The sequence below is a fragment of the Quercus robur genome, chromosome 9 (assembly GCF_932294415.1).
Source record: "Quercus robur chromosome 9, dhQueRobu3.1, whole genome shotgun sequence".
In the NCBI taxonomy this organism is placed as follows: Eukaryota; Viridiplantae; Streptophyta; class Magnoliopsida; order Fagales; family Fagaceae; genus Quercus; species Quercus robur.
The window spans coordinates 17,973,250-17,992,200 of NC_065542.1; the positions used below are offsets into that span (position 1 = coordinate 17,973,250).

The window sequence follows — 18,951 nt, forward strand, 5'->3', positions numbered from 1 at the left end:
GAGTTTTTCTCACCCCATGTCTTTACCCAAAACACTTTGAATTTTTTTTTTTCCCTCTCTTGTAACACTCTCATCATGATTGCTCATTTCTCATTTTCGAAGACAAAGAAAAGTGGAAAAACAATTAATTCATAGGACCCAGAGGCAAAGGCCCAATACAAATGGGCTTGTATTGGGCTTCCCTCCAAGTCCAGTAAGGTCCATTTTAAAAAAATTTGAAACCAGTAACGGCGTCGGCAAAAAAAAAAACAACGGCTGGGAGGGATCCAGACGATTTGACCGTTTTGACCTCACTCGAATGATTAAATATCCAACTCCGTCCAACCATTCAACGATTCAAAGACCCCTTTTCCCTCTATTCTTATCTCTCCACACTTCTCGAAACTCCCATTTCAGATTACAGATTACAGATCCAAACACACACAGAAAAAATCAAAAAGAAGAAGAAGAAAAAGCTAAGCGAAAATGAGTGGTGAATCTGATCAAAAGCACTCAACAACGAAGCCAACTGTTGAGTCTGATCCAAAATTACACAACGATAAAAATAGCGCTAATTCTCCTCACTCCACCGACTATGCTCCTTACCCTAAGCTCGATCCAAACGACGTCGATCCTCCGCCGCCTCCTCAAGTCGACACGTGGAGCAACGTTCCCATGCAATCGCAATCGCAATCGCAGCCGAAATCGCAACCGTCAATTCCGACGGAGAATCCAGTGCACAGCGAAGCTAGGGCTCCGATCGCCGACGATGCCGCCACCACCATGCCGACTGAATCCAATCCATACATATCTCCTGCTCCGGCGCCGGCTCCTTCCTCCGTCAAGAGTGAGTGATTTGAATTCTTTGTTTTTGTTCTTGTATTTTTTAGGGTTTATTTGTTTGGAAAATTTGTGGAATTTGACTTGGTTGATCAGATACGGTGGAGTCGGTGAAAGATGTGCTTGGGAAATGGGGGAAGAAGGCGGCGGAGGCAACCAAGAAGGCTGAGGATCTCGCTGGGAACATGTGGCAACACTGTGAGTATTGCCATTATAACAAAATTTTGAAATATTTTTGGCTTTCACAAAATAATTGTAACGTTTCAAAGGTAGTAGAAGTTCTTGTATTTCCCTCCTATTTTAGAGGGAAAAGAAGAAGAAAATTGAAAGCGGTAGGTAGCATTTTTTAATAGAAAGCAAAGGACCTATCAAATAAGGAAAATGCAAAAGCTACTATAAATTTTACTACATAAAGCTTACAAATTGACGTGGCAATAAATGTGATCAGTAGACTTTAACCATAATAAATGAGTGTTCGAATTGTGTTTTCGTGATTGGTGACAGGTACAGAAATTTCATTTTGGATGCCGTATCTGTGTCATATCACTATTGTAGAAGTGTCTTATCTGCTGTATCATGTTATAATTTTTCAAAAATTGCTTATGTTGTTATATCATACCTGTACCCGTGTTGTCTGTGCATCCTAGATGTCAGCTTGTAATCTCTATATAGTAAAATTGCAGTGTCCCTAGCACCACTCATCAAGTAATCATGCATTCTCGTAATTCAGGATGGAAAATGTAAAGATATTATCAATTTGACAACAAAAGACCTACAAAGTGACATGACAACATTGAAAAGATAGTAAATAAATTTCTTAATTAAAAGATGATACATGAGTTTGTAAGGTTTACGTCGTAAAACTTGTAGTACCCTAAGGCCTAGACTAATCATCAGTCCCTGGGGACAAAGAGAATGGTTAGTTTATGCCGTTGTTTTTGGACTTGATGGTAATTATTAAGTGTTGCTATTTTTGGAGTTTGAGGGTTTTAGATTGCAAAGGTGGTATGTGGTTCGTTCACAGTTTTCATCATACGTTTGTAAATAGAAAATCTATGGACACAACAAAATCTCACAACATTTTCACAAAACCTTGTTTTGAGTGGTGCTGGGTCCAAGTGTAATCTCTTATATATATATATATATATATATATATACTGTTCTTTTGGACTTGGCATTGAAAGGTTTATGGTTTAATAGTTTTTGTCAATTGTGAGTGCATATAATACTTTTCATTTCAGTGGATTGTTTTGAATTTGAATTGTGAGCTTTTCCAATGAGCTTTTCCAATGACCTCTAGCTCAAATGGCACTTCTTCTTCCCTAATGATTGGATGGATTGTAATGTTGTGGGTTCAAGATTCATGGGTGCATGTGTAACCTAGGAAGCATGGACACGAGTACGACATGGTGATACGGCAATTTTTGAAAAATTAGAATAGGACACGGAGGGGATTGTATATTAATTAATTATTAAATATTTTTTATTTATATTTTAAAGCATTTATTTTCATATAGTGTTAAAACATATTTTAATATACGAGCAATAATGGAGTGAATCCATGGCTATTAATTGATGTTTAGAATACAATTAATTTTTAAAAAGGTCTAACCCATCAAATACTAACAGGACCATCAGTTATTAATAACCAAATCTTATATTTTTTAACAATTAGAAAATATTAAACAAATAGTTAAAGTTAAAAGTTAGTAAAATAATTTTCGAATTTTATTTTTTGGCCAGACACGTTGGGGACATGCAGGTAGCTGTGTCGGAGGTGTGTCCATGTTCAGCATGGACATGCAGCCCATTTTGGGGTGTCTGTGCTTCCTAGTGTGTAACTTACTATCCCCCCCCCACCCCCCCCCCCCCCACCCCCCCACCCCCCCCCCCCCCCACCCCCCCCCCCCCCCCCCCCCCCCCCCCCCCCCCAAAAAAAAAAAAGGATAGAGTTTTGAATGCTAAGATCCATATGTTGAATGTTCTTCACTCATGACTCATTATGTTTGAAATGCTTTTAAGTTTATTTTTCTATCAGTGATCATAGTAATATTAGGTTTGAAATAACTGTTAAAATTCAATCAAGTTCCTTTGTAGTATGTGATGCATATATTGACCTTTCTTGAATCAGTGAAAACGGGTCCTAGTTTTGCTGATGCTGCTGTGGGAAGAATTGCTCAAGGAACAAAAGTTCTTGCAGAAGGTGGTTATGAGAAGATCTTTCGATCAACTTTTGAGACTGTGCCTGAGGAGAAGCTTCAAAAGACATATGCTGCCTATCTATCCACATCTGCTGGACCAGTAATGGGAACTTTATATCTGTCCACAGCAAAACTTGCATTTTGTAGTGACAATCCACTTTCTTACAAAACTGGTGACCAGACTGAATGGAGCTATTACAAGGTATACTGGTCTTTATACTTGTCAGCATTTGATTAATTGCAACCTTTGTTCATTCTAGGAGCCTTTAGTGCATGGTGCTTGATAATGAAGTCAGTATCATCACTCTTATCATTAATGATAAATATCTATGACGTAATATTTTAGGAGGGCCATATGAGTTAGTATCTCAATTTATGAGTTTCCATGAACTGTGGTGCTAGGGTGATGTTATTGTTACCTACTTGTGCGCACAGTTTTTTTAATCAAAATAGGAGGAAGTAAGAACTTTGGTAATTCTTGATAATTGATGCGATTTGAGTAAGCCCTTTCAAGTTCACAAGAATTTTCAACTGCTATTTGCCTATTTAGGTTTACTTTAGTTATATGAGTCACAATTCAAATTACCAAATCATTGAATTGATGGTCAATGTAACATTGAGTACCAGACTTTTAAGTTTTGTCAATAGTGGTTACTTTTTCCCCCCTTCCCATTTCTGGCCTTCTTTCCTTTGGCTAAGAATTGTACTTGAAAAGCTAAACTTCTTGTTATAATGCTACGGAACATGGATTCTTGGAAGAAATGGTGCTTTTGTTTTGTTATTGTGACCTACTGAGCTGTGAGGGGATTAATGAGTTAGGTTCATGAGCAATAATATAATAATAATATAAAAGCTATGGATATTTGGAGAAAGTTAGTGATTGAAAAACTGGAATTGTATTTTGGGATGGAATAGGTTTGTTGATCAAATCATTCCCTATGTTCTATTGGAGATATATACTTAATTGTACACTGAATGTTAATTTTATATTTTGTGGTTCTGCTGGCAAAGGTGATAATTTGTTACCTTGGAAGCATGTACATGTTTTCAGGAAAGAAAATTTGAATGGTTTAAATGGCAGTCTTGAGATTTGATGGTGGATTGATCTCAGGTGATAATTTTCATAAAAGAAGTGCCTTTTCTTTTCCTTTGATAGTATCTCTAGAGATATATCCTTGTTGAGAGGAAGGGAGCAACCAAGATTCCCCTCAAAAGTTTCCAGATATAGGATGACTTGCCATAAGTTATACAAAACAGAGGCGAAGGCTGCTTGAATATGCTTAAGGATGATGTGAAAACCCTGAACCTGCAATCCTGTAGAGGTTTTAGGATAACAATTAAGTTTAGCCAAGAAAAAGTAGAATCTAATAATGGGGCAACTATATTTTACAACAATGCAAAATGCCACTGAAGACCTGCTTAAGTTGATTCAGAAATGCCAGGATAGCTTCTCATGTGTACCGAATTAACTAAAACAATATGTCTATCATTATGGAAGTGAAACTTAGAAATCATATTTCAGAAGTTACTTTGCATCATAATTTAAATTTGTATTACACATTATCCATTGACTTGTAATGCTTTTTTAAGAAAAAAGGAGGAGGAGAGATGGAGGGAGGAGATGCATTTGTTAATTGAATATATGAGAGTTACCCAGGACATTGATGATAGTAAAGTGGGTAGGTACATTGGGCCTCAAACAACCCACCCCTTAGTTTACACTTCAGCATATAATGCAATCACTTTTTTATTTAATATCTTGAGGATCAAACGGCGTATAGCAGTTTGTTAAAGATGAGTTTATTAAGACTCTAGTTAGTTAAACTTGCTAAAAGACATTCTCTAGCGACCTTTGCTCTTAAGTAGTAAGTAAATCGGTTGGCATTTGTTTTCCTTATGTTTGGTCAATCTACCAAAGATTAGATTTAGGATGAAGTTTACAACCTTTATTTACTCTTGTTGTAAGTAGTCATTTTTGTTTGGTTTGTTTAGTTTTTTGTTTATTAAGTTTTCTGGTTTTTATACAATTATGTTCTCTTCAATGGATGAATAATATTGGCGTGCATGCTTAGGTGGTTATTCCATTACATCAGTTGAGGGCAGTGAATCCGTCAACAAGCAAAGTCAAGCCAGGGGAAAAATACATACAGGTTATCTCTGTTGACAACCATGAATTTTGGTTTATGGGCTTTGTAAACTATGATAGTGCAGTGAAAAATCTTCAAGGGGTAGTGCCACCTCACAGCTTATGATGATGTTCAAGGCTGAGCTTTTTACCATGTCACAGAAGGAGCATCATATTCATATTGCCAACAAGTTGATGTAGATAAAATATAGTGCTCTGAAATCTGAATATGGAATGTATTTTGTATGCTGTTGGGTGTTCTGATCATAGCTTTGTGACATATTTGGCTTGATGGTATAGTGACACTTAAGTTTTTCTTATCGTACATTTTTCTTTTGAAAGTTATAAATGATTAAAGTTCTGGTAAAGGTGACTCTATTATTGTAATATCATTTGATTCACATGCCCAACATTCTTCATTTCAAATATTATTATTATTATGTTTGTTGATGATGATTTTGAACATATATGTCTATTATTTCATTACCCTTTTGGCCTTTTATGCAGTTTTTGAAATGAGATTTATTAACAGATATTAAAAACCTGGTTACGATGCTCTCTCTCTCTCTCCTACCAGCAATTCTTAGTCTTCCTCCCCCAACTATTCTTATAATTGTGTTTATTTTATCTATATAATTGTTGGTCTCATCTCTATACTTCCCTTAAGAGTCCTATGGTTTTACCGTTTTACTCTTTGTTATGTTTTTCTTTTTTTATTGAAATTGTTTGTACTATAATAACGGTCGTGTGTCTGATTCGACTTCCGTTTTGGTGGGGTCTGGGAGAGAGGGTTTATTGGCTGTCTTGCCTTTAATTTTGAAGGGGTTGATCTCCGGATTCGAACCCGTGACACATCACAATCATTGGGATATAGAGTATATCATCATATTAAGGTTCGACCTTTGAAGTTATTTGCTTATATATGTAGTTGAAGAAGAGACAGTTGGACATGATTAATTGAGTTCTCTCAAGACTCAAGGTCTGGACTCATTTAACTAAAGCTTGAGCTCAGCAGGACAACATCACCAACCGAGGCAACAGTCCACAAGGCAACTTTAAGTTAACAAACGTCCTATGCAGAGTCCAAGAACCTCCTCTTAGTGTTGTCTGGTTGTCTAATCTCATTTTCTGATGTGATTACTATAGAGGATTCTCAAAAGTGACAACTATTGAATTACAGAGCATACTAATCAAGATAACAAGTAGATTATCCACCTCGAAGCTAACGTAATATTGGTTAGCATTGAGAATGTCTCAAGACACGGCTGTGAGGTCCAGAGAAGAGGACGAAGAACTTGATCGCAGTACCAAAAAGGTTAAGGAAGACCACCGGGAGGGTAACACAAGTGTCTCCTACAAGGAGAGCCTTGTTGGCGAGATGCCAGGGGCCTATGAACAAGCCTTCGTCACTGACTACGAAATGGAAGCGGAGGTGGATTCTGATGATGAAGAATCAAATCCTAAAGCAGGGGTGATTGCCATGAACCTACCTGGGGAAAGGAAAGCTAGTATTCGAGCCAAATGGACGAAGGCATTGATTGTCAAGGTCGTTGGTAAGACTCTGGGTTATCAGTTCCTCTTTTCCAAGCTTATGGCACTATGGAAACCTAGCGGCAGACTGGATTGTATTGCACTAGGGAAGGATTTCTTTTTAACTCGATTCTCATTGAAAGAAGATTATGCCAAGTGCTTCAAGGAGGTCCTTGGTTTGTTGGAGGGCATTATTTGTCTATTAGGAGTTGGGAGCCAAACTTCAAGCCCTCCACGGCTTGTGTCTCATTTGTAGCTGTTTGGGTTCGTCTGCCAGAGCTCCCCATTGAGTATTATGAGCCATCGGTATTGCGAGACTTAGGTAAGGCTATCGGCCGTGTCTTAAGAATTGATACACACACAGCTGCTGAAGCTCGTGGGCGGTTCGCAAGATTATGTGTGCAGGTTAACTTTGATAAACCACTTGTCAAACTTTTAAAGGTTGGTGGTGTTAAGCAACCAGTGTAGTATGAGGGGATTAGTGCTCTCTGTTTCTCCTGTGGGTGCATTGGGCACAAGGTTGAGAGTTGTCCGTTTACAACTAGGGCACCGGAGAAAACCAATAGTGACGGAGAGGTGAATGAGTTACATGCACCACATGACCATAGTATCCCTAGTGAGGAGGCGTATGGGCCATGGGTTTTGGTTTCACGTAAAAGGCATGCTAGTAAGAAAGGAAAAAAAGATTTTGTCCAACCTTCCCAAGTTGGAGATATTCCAAAACCAATGACCAAAGCTCCTAGCCAATCTGCAGGCCCATCCAAGCTTCGAGCCAACCTAACTAGCTACAATGACAATGATGTATCACTAAAGCCCAAGCCCATTACCCCAAGTAATGTGTCTGTGGCAGAAAGCACTTACCCAGCCAAGAAAGTTGCGAAGTCCAACTCTATACCTTCTACGTTGACCAGTAAAAACCATCACAACGGTCCTAAAAACAGAAAGCAATCTTGAGGCATCGCTGGACCCAAAGGAACTCACAACAGACAGATTCCTGAAAACAAAAGTGTTAGTAAGCCCACCTCGGTTTCTCCTAAGCAATTTGGGTCGTTGCTTTTAGACCCCCTTCCACCAAACATCACTTTCATGGCCGGAGGTACAGTGATGGTCTCTCCGGCAACAAGCTCTCATGGAAAAGGAAAAGAAAAAGACCAAAGTTTTGCTCTGGTCAATACCCCTTAGGAAGATTCTCCGAACCACCATACCGAATTTGATAGGGATAAGGAGATGTTGATATCTTCGGCCTCAGCTAATGTCTTCAACGCCATTTTCAAACACATTGATCCAAGTCTCAAACAATGAAGTAAGGGACATGAGAATATTGCCGGAAAGATGGCACTTCAATGATGCAAGAGGAGGAATACTTTGAACATCCCCTGGCAAATGGTGACTATGAGCCAGATGGGATGCTTGAGGATGAAGGTGATGCCTCTGCCTTCGTATGATTCTATTTCTTGTCCTGGTTATTAAAGAATATATATATATATATATATATATATTTTTTTTTTTTGGAGAAAGAACATCAGTAACTTTTATTAAGAAAAAACTAGCCATTATCGGCTGAAAGTATAGCTTGAAGGTGTGGAGGAATATCCTCCATCCACACCGAAAAACCTCTAACATGTCTTGCATGTTTAGTTAGGTTGTGAGCAACAGAGTTACCAAGTCTACGAATATGGGAAAATAAAATACAACAACTGGTCTCTGTGGTAGCTTTGGCTGTTGCAAGGATATGACCAAAAGGAGAAAAGGAGTCGTTGTCACTTCTAAGGCACTTGATCACAGCTTCAGAATCGCCTTCAAGGATAAAGGAATTTAAGCCAATTTCTTGAGCAAAGTAAATGGCTCTAGCTGCAGCCATTACTTCAACAATATCGGAAGAGTATGGCAGATTCACCAATTCAGATAAGGAAGCAATCAGTTGTCCTAGGGAGTTCCGGATCACGACGCCAAGGCCAGCCTTACATATCTCTTTGAATGTGGCTCCGTCAAAGTTCACCTGGAAGTTTTCTACAAGGGGTGGGCTCCATTTGACCCGAGGACGAGTGCAAATTGGGGATTGGAGCATTATGACCTGGTTTGCATGGTGATACTCAGTGAGTGCTTGCTTTGCATTCGTGGAGACTTGGCTGATTGGATAATCTTCATTAGTGGTTCTGAGCTTATTCCGGCGATACCACACTGTCCAAAGGATCATGGCAAGCAGATTGATGTCTTTTCCTTCATCATGAATGAGTTTGATGAATTCTGAAACAGTATGTACATTCTGATCATGGTGAAGCCGTAGCTCTAGGACTGAGTTCCAAACTGATGTGAGTGCCGAGCATTCCCAAAGGGCATGGAATTCACTTTCTGCACTTGATTTACAGTGGTCACAAGTGTCTTCCTTAATGATTTTTCTTCGTCTCAAGTTTCTCTTCACTGGCAATGCTTCTTTGCAGACTCGCCATAAGAAATTCTTCACCTTATTTGGAACCGAGAGGCTCCAAACAAGCTTCCAAATCCCTCCATCTTGTCTCAGATTGGCTATGTTGGTCTGGTCCGTTTTTGCTGCTGCAAGAAAATTATAACCAGACTTCACAGTGTAGTTACCCAAATATGTATATGGCCATATCAGCTTGTCCTCAATATAAGTGTGACACAAAGGTATACTCATTATCAATTCGACCTCTTGAGAGATGAATAATCCCTGCAATAAACCTGCATCCCATTGCTTTGAAACTGAGTCTATAAGATCATTAACTTTCATATCTTCAAAGCTTGTCACTGGATTTGATAACACTCTTGGATATTCCAAGGAGGGCAGCCAAGCATCATTCCAAATTCCAATTGATTCTCCATAACCCACCCTCCACCTTGCACCTTTCATTAATACATCTTGACCCTTTAGTATGTTGCTCCAAGCATAGGAGCCTAATGTGGTATCCGAGGCTTCCATTATAGAGCAATGAGGAAAGGATTTCGCTTTGAAGACACGGTAGAACAAGGACTCTTTATGATGCACTAGTCTCCAAGCTTGTTTGGCTAATAATGCGTCATTGAAAAGGGCTAAGTCTTTAAACCCCATACCACCAATAGTTTTGGGTTTACAAAGTGTTTCCCATTTGACCCAATGGACTTTTCGCCGGTCTCCCTTTTGTCCCCACCAAAACTTTCTAATAAGGCTTTCAATCTCCATACATAGACCCACTGGTAATTTGAAGCAGCTCATTGTATATGTTGGAATGGCTTGGACAACCGTTTTAATTAATATTTCCCTTCCTGCTTGTGACAACAATTTCTCTTTCCACCCTTGGATTTTCCTTCATACCCTCTCCTTAATGTAGTTAAAGCTGGCTTTCTTATTCTTACCAACCAGGGATGGCAGCCCCAAGTGTTGCTCATATTGCTTAATCTCCGGTACCCCCAAGGTAATCTTGATATGATTTCTTATCTCTTCCGTAGTGCACTTACTGAAAAAGATTGTAGTTTTGCTCTCGTTTATTTGTTGGCCTGAACATTTTGCATAGATATCCAAGATATCAAGGATTTTTTGGCACTCCTGTATAGTAGCCCTGCAAAACAATAAGCTATCGTCTGCAAAAAGGAGGTGAGTCAAACTAGGACCATTTCTACATAAGGAATAAACCTTAATGTCTCCATTTGTTGCTGCATTATTAATTAGGCCATTCAAGCCTTCAGTGCATAATAAGAAGAGAAAGAGAGATAATGGATCGCCTTGTCGAGTTGCTTTAAACCCCTCCTTTCATAGTATTATTTATGATTTGGCATAAAGTCACCGCGCTCCCATCATGATTCTCACTGAAACTAAAGTCAGTGGGTCTAGGGCCAATGATATTTCTGATAAACTCCCCTTTAACGAGGCCTTTCATGTTAACAAATTTGGTTTTTCTGGTGGTATTTGGGTTCTCTGGGACTCAACCCAAGCAGAACTGTCTTTTCACTTTACCACAGAATAGGAAATCCATTCTATTGTGAAGGATCTTTCCGCAAACTCCTCTTGGTTGTTGTCTGCAATTTATGCTAGCCCCAAGTATGTCGAGAGACAACTTTTGTGGGATAATCTTTCTATGGTTCCCAGCCTCCATTCTCTCCCTTGGGTTACAACAGGGGACTTTAATAAATGCTCTCTAGTGATGACAAGTTTGGTGGGAATCTTGTTAGTATTTCTAGAGCTCTCAAATTCCAGGAGTGCTTAAATAGTTGCGGCTTGATTGATCTGGGATTCTCAGGACCGAAATTTACTTGGTCAAACCACCACCCTCTTTCTCAGCTCATACAAGGAAGAATTGATAGGGCATTTGCAAAAGCTGATTGGAATGTCCTAGATCCGGAAGCATGTGTCAAGCATCTGGAGAGGGCTCATTCTGATCATTGCCCAATCATTCTATCACTGAGAAACTATATAGGGTATCAATTGCTGAGACCATTCAGATTCCAACCGATGTGGCTTTCTCATCCCACCTTCCATGAAGTAGTCAAAGATGCTTGGTCGAATCATACCACCTTGCCCAATGCTATTACTTCTTTTACTTCTAAAGCTCAAGTCTGGAATAAAAATCAGTTTGGCAACATTTTTCATAAAAAGAAGAGAATTTGTGCCAGACTGCGTGGCATCCAAATTGCGCTTGGAAATGGCCCAAATGAGTTTTTGATTGAGTTAGAGAGATCCCTACGGTCTGATCTTGCTGAAATCTCTAAGCTAGAGGCCGATTTTTGGAGTATGAAAGCCCATATCTCTTGGGTGGTTGAGGGAGATGAGAACTCAACTTTCTTCCACACTTCAGCCCTTATGCGCAGGAGAAGAAACCGTATAGTCAACATGAAAGATAGAATGGGAAATTGGCTTAATAATGAGCAGGATATTGCAAACTTCATCAGAAGGGGTTTTCTAGAGCTTTTCATAACTTCCCACCACAACTTCTCTTTAGAAGAGTGGCACCCCCCCTTTTTGGCAATGTGAACTAGGGGTGAGCAGAACATCACCGGCATCAATCCAACTGACCGGCGCCAATCGTCCCGCACCGCCATTGCAACCGACTGACGAAGCTGATGCCGACGATCGAAGCATGAAGGGAATCTCGATGCTGGTGTGGTGCGATCACCGGAGCTGGAAATCTGAAACCGATACATGTCGAATCGAACCGATACCTATATATATATCGTTCTTCACTTCTCGGCTTCTCCAGTTCTTTTTATCTGAGTTCTCTGTTCTTCCCCAAGTTTAGTCTGTTTAGTTTAGTTTAGATGGTAGATACGGCGTCGGTCGAACATAGGTTCTCATTTAATTTTTTTTTTTTTTAATAAAACGTTGTCGTATGATATGGGTGTTATTAAAAAAAAAAAAAAAAAAAAAAACGGTGCCGTTTTGGTTTAGGCTTTCAGATTCTTCCCAGTATAAATTAATTCTTTTGTGACCATAACCCTTTAACTCTCTCTCTCTCGTTCTTGCCTGAGTTTGAAGATGTGACTGTTCGTTTCTGGCATTCTACCACTTATAGGTAATTTTCTTTTCTAGTAAAAGTATATCTAAAGTTTTATATGCCTCTGAGGCTGGCTTGGCGTGAGAGCCTCTTTTATAGACTCTTTTCCTTTAGAGACTTTTTTCTTTGGTGGTAAATCAATAGGTTTTTTTTTTGCATAATGGCTCCCTTCCTCATAATGACGTATGGTTTTTGAATTGAAGTTTGGAACTAGAGTTGATAAAGGTGTTCTTAGATAAGGTATAGGAAACAACTGTTCAAATATATTATTTTAGCATTTAATTTCTTTCGTGACCTATATTTTCCTTACATATCCTTAGCAAATAGTATTCTGTCACAAGGAAGCCACAAGGTGCTGGAGCTTTTTGGATTGTTTATCCATTCTTGAGTTCCTTGTTTCTCATTTTAATATTCTAATATGTCTTCATGTGAACAGATTTTTTGCACAAGTTTTGGATCATTACTGTTTGGGTGAAGAGATTTTTTTTATAAAATTTCTGTTGAACATATTTTTTTTATAGGTTGAACAGATTTTTTTTTATTAAAAAAAAAACAGATTGTTAATGTTTCAAATTGACTAAACCGATTAAACTAAGCCGATTAAACCACACCTCTATAGGTCAGAAAACCGACCCTAATCAGTATGCATCGGTTTTAATTATAACAAAACCGATCCCTATCGGTTCGGTAACAAATTTGAGAAAAAACCAAGCCGACTGAACCGTGCACACCCCTTGTGAGCTGAGAAGTGAAGACATAGATCAGCTAATCCTTCCAGTTAATGATAGTGAAATTTTCTCTGCTCTTAAATCTCTCAAACCTTACAAAGCTCCAGGCCTTTACAAGCTCCATGCTGGGTTTTTACAGTGCTTTTAGCTCATTTTGGGGGAGTCAGTTAAGGAGGAGGTTAAAAATATTTTTTACTCAGGAAGGGTTCCTAATTATCTCAACAATATACTCATTACCTTTATCCTTAAATGCAAAAGCCGTGAGTCTCTCAATCACTATCGACCTATTGGGTTATGTAACTCAGTGTATAAGGTGGCAACCAAGATTATTGTTGGGCGCATTAGACCTTTATTGGTAGGGCTAGTTTCCCCTCTCCAAATAGCCTTCATCCCCGAGAGAAAGGGTGTGGACAATGCTATCATTTTTCAAGAGCTAATTCATTCCATGTCAAAGAAAAAGGGCAAAGAAGGGGTTATGGCTATTAAAATAGATTTGGAAAATGCCTATGATCGTCTTGAATGGAGTTTCATTAGAGATATTTTGACTCTGTTCAAGTTCCCAAATCAACTCATATCTTTGATAATGAGTTGTGTATCTTCATCTTCTGTCTCTATTTTGCTTAATGGGGGAGCTCTCAATCCATTTTAGCTTTCCAGGCGAATAAGGCAAGGCAACCCTTTCTCCCCCTATTTGTTTATCTTATGTATGGAGGTTCTAGGGGCGCTTATATCAGAAAAATGCGAAGCCAAGCTATGGGATCCCGTAGTGGCATCTAGAGGGGGGTTAGCCTTCTCTCATCTATTTTTTCCTAATGATCTTGTATTATTCGCTAAGGCTGATCTGAAAAATTTCATAGCAATCAAAGATGCACTTGACACCTTCTGTGAGTTATTCGGTCAAAAGATAAGCGCTGAAAAATCCCGAGTGTTTTTCTCCCCTGATACGCCCTAACACCCTAAGGATACTCTATGCAATATACTGGAGTTTCGGCCTACCCCTTCCTTAGGGAAGTACCTTGGTTTTCCGATCAAACACACCTCTACATCTCAAGACTTCGAGACTGTCATTGATCGAGTTCAAAGTTGACTTGCGGGTTGGAAAACCCACCTCCTCTCCTTTACAGGTATACTTGTCCTTACCCAGGCAACCATTGCTACCATTCCTAATTACTATATGCAATATGCCTCCCTTCCTCCAAAAATAACTCAGTGTGTGGATAAGTTATGCCGAAACTTTCTTTGGGGCTCTAGTGATAACAAAAAGAAACTCCACTTAATGAATTGGAGGAAAATTACCAAACCCGAAAAGAGTGGAGGTCTTGGTTTGCAATCTACCAAGGAAAAAAATATTGGCCTCTTAGCCAAGCTAAACTGGTGTTTTCACCAGAAGAAAGACAGCTTGTGGGCTCGGGTCCTCTCTCATAAATACAGACCTCAGCAAAGGCAGCCCCTCTCAAGGCCTAGAATCTGTTCTACCACCTGGACAACTCTAAAAAAAAGGAGAAAAAGTGTTTAAAAGTGGCATAAACTGGATTGTAAGGAATGACAGCAACTTGACCTTTTGGTTTGATAAGTGGATGAGTGAAGGATCGATCAGAAACCTCATTATGGGTCCTTTGAATAAGGGGGAGGATTCTTTACTGCTCAAAGATATTTTTCATAACAACAGCTAGGATTGGGGGAGATTATCCTTTTTTATTCCAGCGGCCTTTTGCCAAAAATTTAAAGCAACTCCGATTCCTATTGTTGCAGGAGGTGCAGATCGGTTATCTTGGGCATCTTCCCCCAATGGTGATTCTGAATTAAAAGAAGTTTATAGGCTGGTTTGCCCAACGGAAAAATCTAACCAATTTGATTCCTTTATGGGAAGTTAGGTTTGGGAAGTTATTACGCTTCAAAAAATCAAATGTTTTCTTTAGCAATGTGCTCACCACAGCATACCAGTCAGAGCTGTTCTTACTGAGAGAGGCTTCAACTTACCTTCCTCATGCCCCTTGTGCAATGAAGCCACTAAATTCATTATTCATGTATTGAGAGATTGCCCTACAACGCGCCTGTTTTGGAACTCCTTTCCACCTCCAGTCTAGTCTAATACCTTTTATGGTGTTAATTTGGGAGATTGGCTTCGCATTAACTGTAAGTCCCAATGTCCCTCCTTGTTGGGTATTCCTTGGAGTATTATGTTCTCTTTCGGAATCTAGAGTATTTGGCTTCATCGAAATAATGTGGTTTTCAGAACTGACCCCCCTTATAAGCCATTGCTAGCCGAAACTTTAGCTAAAGCTACTGAATTTTCTTTCCTTGACATCAATGGAAGACCGAGGTGTAATTTCTCTAGCATTCAAGTTAAGTGGCTCCGCCCACCAGAAAATTGGTTCAAACTTAATTCTGATGGTTCTTCCTTGGGAAATCCAAGGCGTGCTGGTGGAGGAGGAATAATTAGAAACTCCCATGATGAATGGGTTAGCGGGTATGCTAGAGCTATTGGTACCACCACTAGTGTTGTAGCAGAAAGTTGAGAGACGGTCTAAACCTTTGCATTTCGCTAAACCTTCAAGCCGTGGAAATTGAACTTGATGCAAAGCTTGTTGTTAAACTTATTAGCAAAGAGGAAAGTCAGCCTAATAGCAATGATGTAATAGTTGCAGACTGCAGGGAGGGACTCAAGAAAATCCCGAAGTGAGAGTTCTTCATTGTTATAGAGAAGCCAACAAATGTGCGAATGCCCTCGCTTGCAGAGGAGCCTTCATTTCCCAAGATTTTATTGTTTTTTCTTTTCCCCCTACTGATGTATCACTACTGATCAGTCTTGATGCATCAAGGGCGATGTATGAGCAAGTTCGCTCCAATTGTATTTCTGCTTAGTTAATGATATTTCCCATTTCTACCCAAAAAAAAAAGTAGATTATACTAATCAAGAGGGTGAGATAAGATTCCAGGCTCTAATACCAATGAGTAGTTCCATAACCATATACTATTTCACAATTTTTTGTTACAATTTTGACATAGCTACTATTACTTATACATAGACCCACAATTTTTTCTCCACCACTCATTATCTAACAGTTGTCGCAAAAAGTTATGAGATAAGCTGTGGTACTAGATTTTCTCAATACCAATTATTACGTAAACAAGGTGTGAAATAAAGATTCTTCAACTTACACGCATTGTATAGGTTACGAACTTCAAACAATATTACAACCTATTTTACAGTTAATAGACTCAATATTCTATCACACAACATTCTAGTCCCATATATATACACACACAATTATACTAAATCTTGTAGTTGCCTTGGGTTTTGACTTCCCTGGTTGATTTTTCTTGTTAGATCATTTTTAGGATATCGTAGTTGTGGGGCCAGAGGATTTATGTCCCGGCCCACTTTCCATTAGGACCCAGGGCCCGTGTCAAGGAGAGTAGTTGCCGAGAACAAGTAATGAAAGGCCAAGTAGCCTAGAGATGCAGCCGAGGATGACCCTGTCCTTGGCATCCCAAGGCTTAAAAGGGAAGAACGACATGTCATCAAAGGCAGCTTCCAAAACGCTCCCAGAAGAAAAGGCGAGTAGAATAGGACTCGCATAGGGGTACGGAGTAGGAGTGGTTCAAGGAAAAGACGTCACCTCCACATTGAATGCGTCAACAAACGTCCTAACCATATTGATGGGAAAAGACTCCTAAACAGTGTGGCTTCGGTTATTGCAACTAACAGAAAGTAGATGAAGGCGGTTGATGGGACAGGTACTCGAGTATTTACCTGCCTGATCAACAGATGGAAGGTCAGGATCAACCGAGAAGGGCTATATAATGTAAAGGCTTATGCGCCAAGAAAAGGGGGCCTAAAACCAGGGTACCCAAAAAAGGGAGAGAAAGAATAAGAACATTAAGCTTCATGGACAAGATCCACGGACAACCTTAGCTCGTCTCTACATGTCCACCATGAGTACTATGACTAACCACCGTCCGGTGATCAAGGCCTAGCCTTCCAAGCCCACGCTCTACAAATTATATTGTTTGGGCTCTTAACGTGCGAACCCAATACCATTTTGGGGTCGTTACAAATTGAGTCCTTACAGTAGTCATTAGGTTCCTAGAGTGACTGATACATGAAAGTCGTATGTAAAAGGTTTAAGTTTGGCCATCGATAGAAAGTCTATCTATTTGACAATCTAGCTAATATATAATCACATATAGTTCAAACTCGGTATTGTTTTTTAGAAGCAAGCTTATGAACTAGAGGTGTAGTTTCATATGCAATACAGGTGCAACGTTTGTGATTAGTGTTTAAACTTTATTCTTCGTAAATAAGTAAAAAAAAACACCTTAAATTTGTGATCATAACCAAGTAGATTATATGATAGCATACTGTGTAACTAAAAACTAAAATAAAATCACTTTAGTTCCTAACTCAAGCGCTAAAGGGTGAGGAAGGATTTGGTTGAAGGTAGAAGTTTAGATATAATATTTACTCGTGTAGTAGGATTTTTATTTTTTATTTTTCAATGAAAGGAAAATAAAGTTAAGAGAGCAAAATTAAAAAAATGAACAATCTCGGATTTGCATGAAAATTCTAGGAACTAAGGTTGTGTAGGATTTCATAATTCAAATACAAAGTTAAACCAATCCTGCACTTTTACATTTACAAATTACTATTCACTTTGGCCTGACTCGATAAAAACCACCATTTTTGGTAAGAATTATTTCTGATCAATAATTTGGCAGCCATTGATGCCCCTCTTACCTTCTACATGGGGTCTGTCCAATAAAGCTTACCCATTTTGAGTCTGTCTAGCAGATCTTTGAAGAAGACTTCTCGCCCACTAAAGTGGCAGGGCTCATGTTTTGTTAAAGGTATGTTGTGCGAACAATTGAAACAAGATATGTCATATAAAAGGAGCTTCACAAATCCAAATAGGATCTTTTATTAGGGGTCCAGGATATCATTCAGAAGATTTTATTTTACTTTTAAAAAAAAATAAGGATATCATCATCCGGATGAGATTAGCATCAGTTTTTTTTTTTTTTTTTTTTTTTTTTTTTAAATAAGGATATCATCATCCGGATGAGATTAGCATCAGGTTTTTTTTTTTTTTTTTTTTTTTTTTTTTTTTTTTTTTTAAATAAGGATATCATCATCCGGATGAGATTAGCGTCAGTTTTTTAATAAATAGTCTTAATGATAATTTGTCTAGTTTACAAATACCAAGCAAGCATTATGCATTTTCTTAAACCATATTTTAACTATTGCATAGAGCATGTATTGAAATTGTATGTGAAATTTCCGAGTAATTCTTAGGTCTTTCTAGAGCACGGAAAATTGTATTTCCTCCTCTTACATTCATGGTAGAGTTCACTCATTAAATGTGAGAGGAGAAAGTATAACTTATCTATGTTTTGGAAATACCTAAGAATTTTAAAAAATTTATGAACAAAATTTAGTTCTAAATTAGTTTGAAGGTATATGTGGGGCCCAATAATTTGTGGCCCTGGCCCACTTTTACATTGGGACCCAAGGCCCGAGCTGAGAAGAGGAATTGCCGAGAACACACAATAAAAGTCCAAGTAGCTTTGATACATAGCCGAGGATGATTCTGTCCTCAGCATCCCCAAGGCATTTCTAAAAGAAATGACAAGAACGACATATGAACAGTTTTGGGAAGAGCCAAACACATCCGCATCGATAGATAAAGGAGTCCTGGACAGTATGGCGACAAAGGACAAAAGAAAGTCTACCATTACTGCCATTAAATACTCTGCATCAGACAGAGCAATACTTTTCAGTTTTTACAACCACCCCCAACCACTCTGGGTATGGGCTGATGGGACAAGTATCAGTCCTGGAAAGTTGAATCTACACGTGGACATTGGGAGGGGAGTGAAAGTTACTATAAAAGGAAAAATAAGCAGTCCAGGAAAGGGGCTGGGAAAAAAAGGCCAAGAACTAGAGCCTCCCAGACCGTCTTGAGGAGAAAAACTCCCCGAACGAACATGGTTTAGTTCTGTATGAATACCATGACTAACCACCGTCCGGTGACCAAGGCCTAGCCTTTCAAACCCACGCTCTA

At 39.0% G+C, this 18,951-nt stretch overlaps 2 protein-coding genes across 3 annotated transcripts; both read left to right on the forward strand.

Annotated features, from left to right (window-relative positions):
- The first annotated feature begins 330 nt into the window (after positions 1-330).
- On the forward strand, positions 331-5,595 carry LOC126698628 (GEM-like protein 1). Of its 2 annotated transcripts, none has more exons than XM_050395998.1 (4): positions 331-826; positions 937-1,017; positions 2,951-3,222; positions 5,093-5,595. In XM_050395998.1, the coding sequence occupies exons 1-4, from the start codon at positions 466-468 to the stop codon at positions 5,270-5,272; spliced, it is 894 nt and encodes a 297-aa protein (XP_050251955.1). In that variant the 5' UTR covers positions 331-465; the 3' UTR covers positions 5,273-5,595. The 2 variants fall into 2 exon arrangements, with proteins under 2 accessions (XP_050251955.1, XP_050251954.1); XM_050395997.1 differs by having other exon boundaries at positions 332-826; positions 916-1,017.
- Positions 5,596-10,798: 5,203 nt separating this feature from the next.
- Positions 10,799-11,638, forward strand: LOC126700797 (uncharacterized). The gene has a single exon (XM_050398981.1). It carries the CDS (start codon positions 10,799-10,801, stop codon positions 11,636-11,638), a length of 840 nt encoding a protein of 279 aa, XP_050254938.1.
- The last annotated feature ends 7,313 nt before the right edge of the window (positions 11,639-18,951 follow it).